Source organism: Gigantopelta aegis, chromosome 3, assembly GCF_016097555.1.
Source record: "Gigantopelta aegis isolate Gae_Host chromosome 3, Gae_host_genome, whole genome shotgun sequence".
NCBI classification, from domain to species: domain Eukaryota; kingdom Metazoa; phylum Mollusca; class Gastropoda; order Neomphalida; family Peltospiridae; genus Gigantopelta; species Gigantopelta aegis.
Window position 1 is genome coordinate 53,343,368 of NC_054701.1, and position 12,569 is coordinate 53,355,936.

The 12,569-nt window shown below is 36.1% G+C and overlaps 1 protein-coding gene across 2 annotated transcripts in view; it reads right to left on the minus strand.

Moving 5' to 3' along the window:
• LOC121368237 (kelch-like protein 12) overlaps positions 1–12,569 on the minus strand; it is a 151,993-nt gene that overhangs the window by 79,198 nt on the left and 60,226 nt on the right. For both annotated transcript variants that reach the window (XM_041492876.1, XM_041492877.1), the window contains one exon: positions 5,996–6,102. In XM_041492876.1, coding sequence (XP_041348810.1) covers positions 5,996–6,102 — 107 coding nt within the window. The remainder of the gene's footprint in view (positions 1–5,995; positions 6,103–12,569) is intronic.

Consider the following 12,569-nt stretch of genomic DNA (forward strand, 5'->3'; position numbering starts at 1 on the left):
AAATTTTTAAAAATTTATTTTATTGATACATGTACTTCATATATATACTCTGTCAAACAAGAAACGCATAGGCGAAATATTCATGGAATTATCTCTTTAATACAAAGTGGCATAATTTCATTATGTATGATCGTATCACAGTACAATTTGACATGAGTATGTGACAATGTTCCTGCTATAGACTGACGGCAGTGGAGGTGTTTTTGTCACCAAACAGCGTCGCACGAGGGCACTGAAATCAGTACCTTGTGTGGCCACCAGCAGCAGCAATCACTGCGCGACATCTCCGGGCACGTCGAATCCTAGCCCATTCTTCCTGCAGTGCATGTGACAGTTGTGGAAGCGTCTAAGGCTCCGGGTCATGCTGGCATACACGTCTGTCCAGTTCATCCCATAGATGTTCAATGGGGTTGAGATCTGGCGATCTTGATGGCCATGGCAACACATTAATGTTCTCATTCTGTAGGAAACCATTGTTACACGTGCCGTATGTGGCCTGGCATTGTCCTGCTGAAAGAGTTCTCTCTGTCGATCCAAAATGGGAAGCATGTGATGGCGAAGAATTTCATTCCGGTAGCGTACAGCTGTCAGGTTGCCTTGTATGAACACAAGTTCACGTCTGCCAGTGTATGAAATGGCTCCTCATATGATCACACCTCCCTCCACCAAATCTGTCAACTTGGGCAACACAGTTGTTGGCAAAACGTTCACTGCAGTGTCTGTAAACACCTTGTGGTCCATCACATCACTGTAGCAGGAAACGTGACTCGTTGCTGAACCATACGCACCGCCAGTTTCACAAGTTCCACCCCTGTACATTCGTGCACCAGCAAACACATAAATGTTGATGTTGATGTCGCTTGACAGGGCCAACATACGGTCTCCTAGCCCATAAACAATCTTCTCGAAGTCCGTTCCTCATGGTTTGTGTAGACACCTTTCTCAAACCAGGTATGCGTTCAGCAGTATTCGTTGCTGTGGCAGTTTGGTGATGCAAGTGCAGAACTCGGATGTAGCGATCTTGTGCTGCAGTTGTTATGCGAGGTCTTCCACTTCTGGGCCGGTCTTCAGCTGACTGAAACTGCTGGTACCTGTCCCAGAGACGTGAAATGGTGCTCTCATGGACGTTCATGTGGCGTGTGACTGCTGACTGTGATTCACCTAACTGGAGGTGGCCTATTGCAATGTTTCGATTCGGCAGGCTTAGTCTTGGCATCTTGTAACTCGTCTACGTCGAAATGGAAATGAGGCATCATTGCGAGCATAGCAGCTTTAAATACCCATCACTACCCCAATCTTTTCCCCCCAGAGTTTCACGCGCATTTGCCAAACTCTGACCATTTCACGCCGATTTCCTTCAATTGTTGCACAACGTGCGTTAAATTTGTTTTAGGGTACATTTGGGCATGCTGTCCCATTCCAGGAACATTAACAAACATGGTCATTCAGCAACATTGTACAAAATAACAATATTTTGTAAAATCAAACACTTTTCTTCTTTCCCTATCACCTACATTGTATGCGTTTCTTTTTTGACAGAGCTAGTATATACTGTAAAAGGTATACGTAGATACCAAACAACAGTGATCGAGAATTACATTTTTGATAAAGGCTGACTTTTAAAGTTGAGATTTTGTATTGACTAATATGCAAAATTGACATTTTGAAGCAAAAATGTGGCCATTTCAGTGTGCTGTATGTGTTTAAAGCAATCCTATTTAAAAAGTATGACAGCAAAGATAACATTTATGAAGAAAATGGAAATTTACTGGAGTTTTTTCAAACTTGTAACTCTTGACCTTTATTGATCTACATGTGACCTTCCACATTTTTCAAAGCTGACCTCCACTAGAATATGATGCAGTACAGTATCATACATTGTATATGGAATAACCAAGGTGGTAGCTTTGACTCTCTGTCTTTGGTAGAACTAAATCCTAAATTAAACCACCTTTTTGAATTAAAAGAAATCAGTCGAACTGAGAAAATGGATGTTACAGTTGAGATTTTGTGTTGAAGCCTATGCAAATAAAAATTTTAAAGTAATAGTTTGTCTAAGTGAATGTGTTGTTTGTGTTTATAAGTAATCTATTATAAAAAGTTTGACTATGAAGATAATATTTATGAAATTTTTTTTAATTTACTGTTTTCTTCACATTTGTACATCTTGACCATTAATGACCTCTGGTGACCCATACACACTTTTCAAAGCTGATCTCCACTGGAATATGATGCATGCAGCACATCATCCTACATGACATAACCATAGTGTTTGCTTTGACTCCCTCTCTGGTAGAACGATATCCTATTTGAAACCCCTTTTCAAATAGAAAAATCTGTAAAACTGAGAAAAGTGACATTAAAGTTGGGATTTTGTATTGAATACAATGCAAATCGAAAATTTAAAGCAACAGTTTGGTTAGTTCAATGTTTTATTTGTGTTTATAAGTGATCCCACATAAAAGGTGGGATTACTTTAAAGATAATATAAAGATAATATTTATGTAGAAAATAAAAATTTAAAGTTTTCTTTGAATTTGTACCCCTTGACCTTTAGTGACCCCCACACACTTTTTAAAGTTGACCTATATGATACAGCACATCATCCTACATGGAATAACTATGATGGTTGCTTTGACTCTCTCTCTAGTAAACGACATCCTATTTGAAACCAGTTTTTTCCCCTGAAGAATCAGTTGAACTGAGAAAAGTGACGTTAATTAAGTTGAGGTTTTGTACTGAAGCTATGCAAATTGAAATTTTAAAGCAACAGTGTGGCCAATTCAGTGTGTTGTTTGTGTTTATAAGTAATCACACATAAAAGTAACGGCTATGAAGATAATATTTATGAAGAAAATAAAAAATTACTTTTTTCTTCAAATTTGTACCCCCTTGACCTTTAATGACCTCTGGTGATGCACACACACTTCTGAAAGTTGACCTCCACTGGAATATGATGCAACACATCATCATAAATGGAATAACCATGGCTTTGACTCTCTCGGGTAGAACAAAATCCTAAAAATGTGGATTCTGCCTCCAGACTATTAGTCCATCCTCCACACACACCCAAAGGAAGCCATGATAGTGGCCACTATGAGAATACAGTAAAGAACACTTATAACTAAAATGTTTAGAATGAACTACTACTTAGAACAAAATGATCATAAAGTCCCATTTTATATCCCTACATTTTAATGTATAGAACAAACTACGTATAACTAATTAACTTTTAAATTGAACCAAATATTTTGTCTGAAATTGTGAATAGTTTTAATGCAATAAATCGAGCATAATTTTAATGCTGCTTAAACCTTAACTGCAATTCACCTCGATTAGTTAAATAATCTTCGTTTGTTTTTATTCAGTAGAGTGGTATTAAAAAATTACTGAGTATTTAAAGGAGCTTAATCACGGATTTAGTGGGCCTTACTGCTCTAAATATGCACTATAAATGGAAATTACATTCATTTGGAATACCAAACCTAGTTATTGTATGATCCTAAACATTTTAATTGAACTACAATCGAGGGAATTCCATGTCACAATTCAGTTTTAAAATTTGGAACTCTTCTTTACATAAGACATTTAAAATACGGAAAAACAGACTCGTAGTGATGAGACTATATATACAACAACTGTATAATGTATTTTTGGATTTTATATAAACGATCGCCGTGTATAGAGACTTGGCAAATGAGGGCCAGCTATATACATGGCAAATAATAAAAAATATATTATTTCATGATGAAAATAACCGCGAATACGCTGAAATAAAATAATAAAAAGTCCCATGAACATGAACTCACCATTTATTATTATTATAAGTGGTATTTCGGTTTTAATATATAGCGTAAAAAACATGTTTTGTCGTCCAAAGGTTGGCTACTTATTACTTAACCCAGTTGAATCTAGTTCTACGTGCAGGGACAAGTTCAGTCTGCCGTCTGTGCGCGTGTGCACGTACGTTAATCTTGCATTTTTATAGCCAAAACTCCTCCAGATAAAACACTGCCCCTCCACCTCAAAAAGGTAGTAGTAGGTTAATAATAATAATAATAGTAATAATAGTAATAGTAATAGTAGTAGTAGAAGTAGTAGTAGTATTAGTAGTATTAGTAGTATTAGTAGTAGTAGTAATAATAATTGTGTATTATTATTATTACATGTATTATGTTGGTAAAATCACGTCGCGGTGGGGTGGTTGTTACAGGAAACAATGTTACATAAATTTAGAGGGGGACCCGGGCATGGTCTCAGCTTTACTAGTAGCCTATTAAAAAAAGTAAATACAGCAAAATAACCTTTTAGTCATATTTATTTGCTGTAAAATTAACTTTTTTTTCTTCTTTTTTTTACGTAAGCAGCCTCAAAATTGCAATCAGTGAAAAATTATTAAGTTCAAGCCCTGTTGTTAGTTTGTGTACTGTCCGTAGTTAGTTTCTCTTTCAGTTAATCTACCTCAGCAACTAATAATTTGTAAGTGTCATTTTTATTTATTTATTTATTCATTATTATTATTATTGTTATTTTTATTTATTTATTTATTTATTATTATTAATTTTTTGTTAGTACTGTAGGGACAATATGTCGCTATTCATATATCTGTGGAAAACGTACACAAAAGGGTCCGTTAAATTCATATACTCGCCCACCCCTCCCCTGTTCAGAAAATGCACTGTTCGTACAGTACTTAGTATGTATTCCTCCTGTTCCAGATGATTCGGTAATATGGATCAATCAAATACATGTACTTATTTACCGCCTATATACATTTTTGCTGTGAATGTAGCCAGCACTTGTTAGTGGAGGCTATATACACGGCCTTCGTATACATGTATATAGTCACATTGTATATAAACACTGTCTAGTTCAGAGTATTCTTTAAAAATGTAACAATTCCTATCTCCTGTCAGCTGCATAATAATGAATTTGACAAGGTGGAAAATGAAGGTGTTCATGATCCAGATGTTTAGAGCTTTTCGTGTATGACTAACGATAAATTTACCTACATGTATAGATGCAAAGGCCTAACTAGTCGGGATTGTCGACGTTTAACATGCTTCTGTTGCTAAAATGTATCAGCTTATTATCATTCAGTACATGTTTTTATTATTTTTTAATAACTTATTTTCACTGTTGTTTTTCTATTTACCATACGTCGCAGAGGATGGTCAAGTGTTCTCGTTACACAAGTTTGGTAAGTCGTTCTGACACTGCGGTTATTCGGGGAATGCCCGTCACGTGACTCAAAATAATACGTCACACATCTGCTCTCGAAATTGCCATTATTTTTCTCAGAATTATGGACCTTACCCATAATTCAATTATTTTTATAAAATATCAATAATAAGTGTGATATGGTGGTTATATAGATGGTTCAATAAAGTACTTTTAGGTACAAATCAAATGTATATATTGTCATATAATACCTTGTTAGGTCAACCATCTGTGAGAGAGCGCGTTTAACAGCATGTTCTTTTTTCATTGCTATTGTTTCGTTTGTGATAACCCTGGTCTTTCTACCCTCACACAATTAACATAAAAAATAAAATCAGCTGATGGACATGGGGATTATTTTAAAGTTCAAATAACACTACAGACTCGAAACGATAAGTGACATATCAAGGCATATGGGAGTAAACAATACCACTTGTTTTCATCTTGATGGCAATTAGCATTGCACTAAAAATTGGTGTCATGTCATATAATTATGTACTGTCAAATGCTTTGCAAAAAGTACTTTCAAAAGTACCGTTTCTTCATGGAACAGGAAGCAGAGGACTCATAGAAAGACTTTAAGCCATTCCATTGGATGTTGTGATGTGCAGACCAGTTTATTATAGGGGTAAAATGCAATTTGTCTGAGGTCAGGCTAAATTGAAAAGAAAAATATTAAGTAACCAATCTGTCATTAAGACCAAAGTAAAAATTAGTCTTAATTTGATACCGACTTCTGAATCAAAAGTTAAAGATTAAGAAAATGTATAATTACTGGCAATCGGGACCATTCATCAGTGTTTGGATCAAACTTCTCTACGGCATCAACCAAGTTTTGATGACACCCAAATCCTCCAAGAACAACCAAAAGTTCTACAGTTCCTGCATAATAAAACAAAATAAAAACTAGATTCATGTACAGAATGGTCAAAATAGTTACTTAAAGAATCTAAGTAATACATATTTTCACAAGTAATAGTTAAAATTATATTCCAAGAGAAAAACAGGTACTGTAATGTTTTGTAATATACTATAAACCAACACTAAAATGTAACCCTCAGTTTCATTTTTTAATTACCTTTAATTTTACAATAATGTAAAATTGCTGTTTAATTCATCAGCTTGTACTCGATCTGCTTATAAACAGTTTTAGTTTTTTATATTACGAAGGACTTGGGAGATTTTATTTGGTATGATCAATCATATACAAACAATTATGTATTTACCATTTTTTCATCACATTTCTGTGTGCGATTTTGTTTACAAATCTTGAGAGCCTGCCATCAACCCAGCGAGCCCTGCATTTCAATTATGTATTTACATGTATCTTTTTTTTACTGCATTTCAGTTATATATACTAATGGAAAAAAGTTCCTGTGTGTCATTAAAATCTTACTAATATTTATTATTTTTAAATAAATCAAAACTTTGATTTGCCATACATGTATTATTTATCTAATAAACATATGGTAACCAGTCGTGACTTGCTTGGTGCGTCGTTGATGACATGTCGTTGTTTTTTGTAATCACATGATCAGATGCATACAGTTCTTCCACTAATTGTTCTTACTTCAGGGATGTTTCAGGATGTCAGACTTCTCATTTCCAAATGATTCCATAGGTATACTATTCAGATATAGGCATTTTTCAAACATGATGTTACACGTAGGTTCCATAAATACAGACGGTCTGTAGTACTCCTAACCATTGATAACATCTTTGTAGACATTGTATGGTGTTCTGATGAACACTAATGAACACCACAACATCTAACAACAATGTTTTGTGCCATTCCAACTTTAAGCATAGCAATCGCTAAAAGAAGTCCATTTTCTGAGAGGCGTAACATCACGTTGATGACAATCAGATGCCACCAAAAGTGTTGTTTTTGTGAGTGATGAGAAGCCATAATCATTTTGCAGTCCAATGATATAAGGAAAATGACATCAACCAGGATCATGTGACCCAAAATGCTCTTAAGGGAAGCTGTAAGCATAAAGCGTGAATAGCATGTGCATCTGACAGAACACCTCTGGAATATATCGAAGGGAATGGTTACACAATAATTTTCTAAAATTTTCATGGCCAGACTTCAAGTAAATAAAATTTTGCAAACATTCATTTGTATCACAGGAACTTTTTTCTGCTAGTATTTATTTACCATTATTTCACATTTCACATAAACGTTCCAGTTAACTGACCATCTCTAGTTTGCCCTAGCATGGCGTGAAATAAGCGGTGTCGCATCGCAAAATGCAACACAAATATCATGGTTTGCTAGTCAAATGCATTTTTGTGTAGCAAAGAACTGCGATGCAATTTTTAATTGTAATTAAAAATATATATTATTATGAAAATGTGCATGGCATTAAGCAAGGATTAAATTCAGTCCACTGGTCTATAGAATGCAATTAAATTGTCAAAATTTTGAAAAAGGCACGCCAGGTCGAAGGTCCCATATCCTGTAAATATTCGCCAGGTCGGAGGTCCCATATCCTGTAAATATTTGGCATACCGAGGAGTTCTGAATGTCCAACTCAAAACACTTTGACCGATAAAAATAATGAATGAATGAATGTTTAACGACACCCCAGCACGAAAAATACATCGGCTATTGGGTGTCAAACTACATGTATGGTAAATGCAAACAAATAAAGTGATGAGCAATATCAATATAAAAATTCAACAGTTAAATCAAAACACTGTGTAAAGAACTGTGCAACTGATAAAAATAATTTATTCGATTGACAAATCATGTTTGTTAATACTATTCGGCATTATCCTCAGGGTTTTTTTCCGTTAAAACTACTGTTTTTCATCGATAATGTGGTACAATGAAAACCTGTTCAATTTCAGTAGTTTATTCAAGTAAAAATAATTGTTATTAACTTTAGTTATGTTACTTATGTCAGATGGGTAACTAAATTCTAATACATATTTCTCTGCAATACTTTAAATAAAATTTTATAATGTATGAAAAAATTAAATTACGATCGATGACCAAAAATGAGGTGAAAATGTGAAAAAAGGTTGATCACATGATTTCCTGTTGGTTTGAGGATAGCAGCCTCACATTCAGTCAGCAAACATTTTATAATGTTCGCAAACTATCTGATTGGTTTCCGAAATCACAATTTGGTTTACCGTTCTCTTCAAGTTCTATTGTGTGTTCAGTGATATCTCCTGGTTCTGTTGTGTGTTCACCGGCCTCGGTGGCGTCGTGGTTAGGCCATCGGTCTACAGGCTGGTAGGTACTGGGTTCAGATCCCAGTCGAGGCATGGGATTTTTAATCCAGATACCGACTCCAAACCCTGAGTGAGTGCTCCGCAAGGCTCAATGGGTAGGTGTAAACCACTTGCACCGACCAGTGATCCATAACTGGTTCAACAAAGGCCATGGTTTGTGCTATCCTGCCTGTGGGAAGTGCAAATAAAAGATCCCTTGCTGCTAATCGGAAAGAATAGCCCATGTAGTGGCGACAGCGGGTTTCCTCTCAAAATCTGTGTGGTCCTTGACAATATGTCTGACACTATATAACCGTAAATAAAATGTGTTGAGTGCGTCGTTAAATAAAACAGTTCTTTCTTTCTTTCTTTCTGTTGTCTGTTCAGTGATCTCTCCAGGTTCTATTGTGATCTCTCCTGACTATGTTACATGTATGTGTAGTGTTCTCTCTGTGTTTATTGAGTGTTCAGTGATCAATCCTCTGGTTTCTGTTATGTGCTAAATTATGTTCTGTCTCTGTTGTGAGGCATATGTCAGGTTCAAGTTCTCTTGCATGTGCTATGTCATGATCATGGTATGTTGTATGTGTGTTCTGTCATGTTCTTCTTCAGGTTCTGTTTTGTGTATTATGTCACATTCAGGTTATGTTGTGTGTGCCACATCATGTTTAGGTTCTGTTGTGAATGCTATGTCATGCTCAGGTTATGTCGCAAGTGACTGGATAAAAGCTGTGATATGTGCTTTCCTGTCTGTGGGGAAGTGCATATGAAAGATACCTTGCTGCATTAGGAAAAAAGTAGCGGGTTTCCTCTGATGACTACGGTCATAATTACCAAATGTATGACATCCAATAGCCGATGATTAATTAATCAATGTGCTCTAGTGGTGTTGTTAAACAAACAAACAAACTGTTGCAAGTGCAATGTTACGGTCACTTTCTATGGTGATTATTTTCTTATGTTCAGCTTTTTGGTATGTTATGTTCAGGCCTTATTGTCATTGATATGCCAAGTTCTGTTGTGTGTACCATGTCATGTTCTGCTTCTGTTGTGTGTGCTATGTCATGTTCTGCTTCTGTTGTGTGTGCTGTCATGTTCAGCTTCTGTTGTGTCTGCTATGTTGTGCTAATGTTTTGGTGTGTGTGTTATATTCGTTAACTGTAAAGTTTATCAAAATTCATAGATCTTGCTATTGTTTATGTTGAGGCCACATTCACTTTATTTGCCTTTTAACTTTACGTCTGATTACACTGTCTTTTGTTACTGGACTTTGTCCTGGATAAATTACAATTGCACTTTATTCGCCTTTTAACTTTATGTCTGATTACACTGTCTTTTGTTACTGGACTTTGTCCTGGATAAATTACAATTACATTTGTATGTGCAATGTTCTTAATCCATAATGCCTACATGTATGGCAATCCTGTAGATCTTCAAAGGCAGCTGAAAGACGGAACTTTATCACCGCAACATATCATTAAATACATCCAAATCAGTGTAATTATGCTTGCACTTTGGTCGTATATGCAACATACGACATTATTATGAATTAAAATTGTATCTACAGATACAAATTACATGTAGAAAACTTTGCTTTGATAAAAACATTTCAAAATAGAGATTTTGTTCACGAAAATTCCCCAAATCATGTTTATTCATATAATTATGGTGCACATAACATAGCACACCATACAAACATTAATGGTACTGCAATTCCTATTTATATATACAGACACGATTCTTGTCTGTTGCCAAATGGTTCATTGCATGCAGTATCAAACTTTTGTCCATTACATATTGGGCTCTCACAATGACAAAAGTCGTATTATTTATAGGATTCAAGCATAGTGTATGCTCTATTGTACTTAGCATTTGTAATTTTTATCACATACAGACCGATAGCAAAGAATGTATATGGGTCGTATTTGGCACATATGACCTATGTCAGACATAACTATATAACAAACTGTATATAAAAAGGGTGTATCTACTGTAATGATAACAGACTGTTAAAATACTGCTCTTTAATTACGACAAACTGAGACGGTATACATTTGAAGATGGACGACCATGATGCAACACGACATTTGCGCATGCATGAATAGTAATTATAAATTAGCGATTATCTGAAGCTACTAAAGTTCAATATATCACATCTACCACATACGACCAGTCGTGTTCACATTATGGACAGCAAGCAAATCTGAGGAAAGTCGTATGTGTCAATTATATCTATTTTCGTGCAACTTGGTACACACACACACACACACACACACCACTTTAGAGGAGTTGGTCGTAATGTTACGAAATGTTATAATGGGGCGTCATTGAAGGACCACGTACACGTATTCATGTTAAATTCAACCTGCATACATGTTAACCGTACATTTTATTTTCAGGGACATAATTCTGAAAGACCATGCACTGTGCGAAAAGACCATCAACGCGGATAGGAAGAATGTCATACCAACTACTAGATGAAGAGACTCTAAAACACTGACCTGGAGACTGATCACTGTCAAGTAGAGCTGGAAGCAATTCCCCAAACTTGAGTTCCATCATATTTGAAAAGGATATTGTTGTGTGTAGCGAGTGAATTCGAAGACAAGGGAAGATCTTGAAGTAATCTCTTCCTTGCACGACAAACTCTTGAAGAGTGAACTGTCACCAGGCTCTGTGAAAAACAATGACTATCTCACCAGGATCAGCAGAAAGCTGCATGAAATGAAACTGACACTGACTGGAAGAAAATAGTGAACTATGGCTTCAGTATATGTCTATGGTTGATATAATGAAATGCTTTCTGGAGGCTGGTTCCTTCACCGGTCAGCTGTACATAAGATACTCCCATATCTTGCTGTAGCTGGACACAACTGATATAAAAACTCCGCTATCTGTTCCTGCAACAGATGACCAAACTTGACAAAACCAATCAGGTTGTCGATAAAAGCTTCACAGATGGACACAATGTCGTGAGACGAAGCAACATATACATGGACTAGGATGGCACTTCACCAGACTTTACTATTGAGCAGACCCTGATGCGCGGTGTAAACCAGCAGGTGGCCTCATTCGAGGGACAGGAATAACTGAATCGCAACATGTAAAGTGAGTGCTTTCCATACCAGCATGTGCTGATATAAACAATGTCATGCAGGAAGTCACTGGAACTCGTAGACTTACGAGCAATCAGCACAAAAAGTTGGGATCCACACTAACGACAAAGGACACAGATGATATGATTGTGATAACATTCTACCTTTAGGAAAGAAATCAATTTGCTGACGGTCCCATCCTTAGAAACATTGCTATTGGTGTTATCAAAAACTCATTTGTCAACATTAACATGGCAAAGACAGTCAGTCTTAAAATTCTTAAAGCCAAACAGCAGCAGAGAAGAAGAAGGAAGTCCAGATGCTGGGGGAAAACATGTCTGTAACATGGATGGCAGGCCAGCAACTTCTTTTGCAACATTTCATAAAAGCAGCCAATGACCATCTCTGATGACATAAAATAAGGCAGCACTGGCAAATGAGCTTTGGAAACTTGTTCTTGTCAATGGTAATGCTCTCGGTCCGTCAGTACAAAATGACGTACAGTTAGTAATTGATGAATACTATCCTAAAGCTGTTGTGATTGGCGGATACATGCCAAGACCCACAACAAAATACATGACCCATCTAAGTCTTGCCAAGGTATGGAAAACAAATGCTGTTCATTTTGTGCCTGATCTCAGATCTACAAAAGACCATTTTTTTAACCAAAGAGAACAAGCAGCGTTTCATTTGTGCCCATGGCAGTTCTTTGGAAAATACATGCACAAACATTTATGCAAAAGCTGATGCTGACTTACAGATTGTCACTGCAACAACAGAGTATGCAAAAAGCAATGATACTGCGAGGGTTGGAGAAGACACTGATCTGCTCATTGTATTAGTACATCACACTCGAACTGGCTCACATGACGTCTTAGTTTATTTGGACAAACAAGCTTGTCGGTTCATTTGTGAGATTTTTCTTCACAGTTTGGGAACATTTTCATTAACAATAAAGTTTAGACAAGTAAATATCTAAATAAAACACTTTACAACCCCCTAAAACCATTAATTTTACCAAGTCGTTTT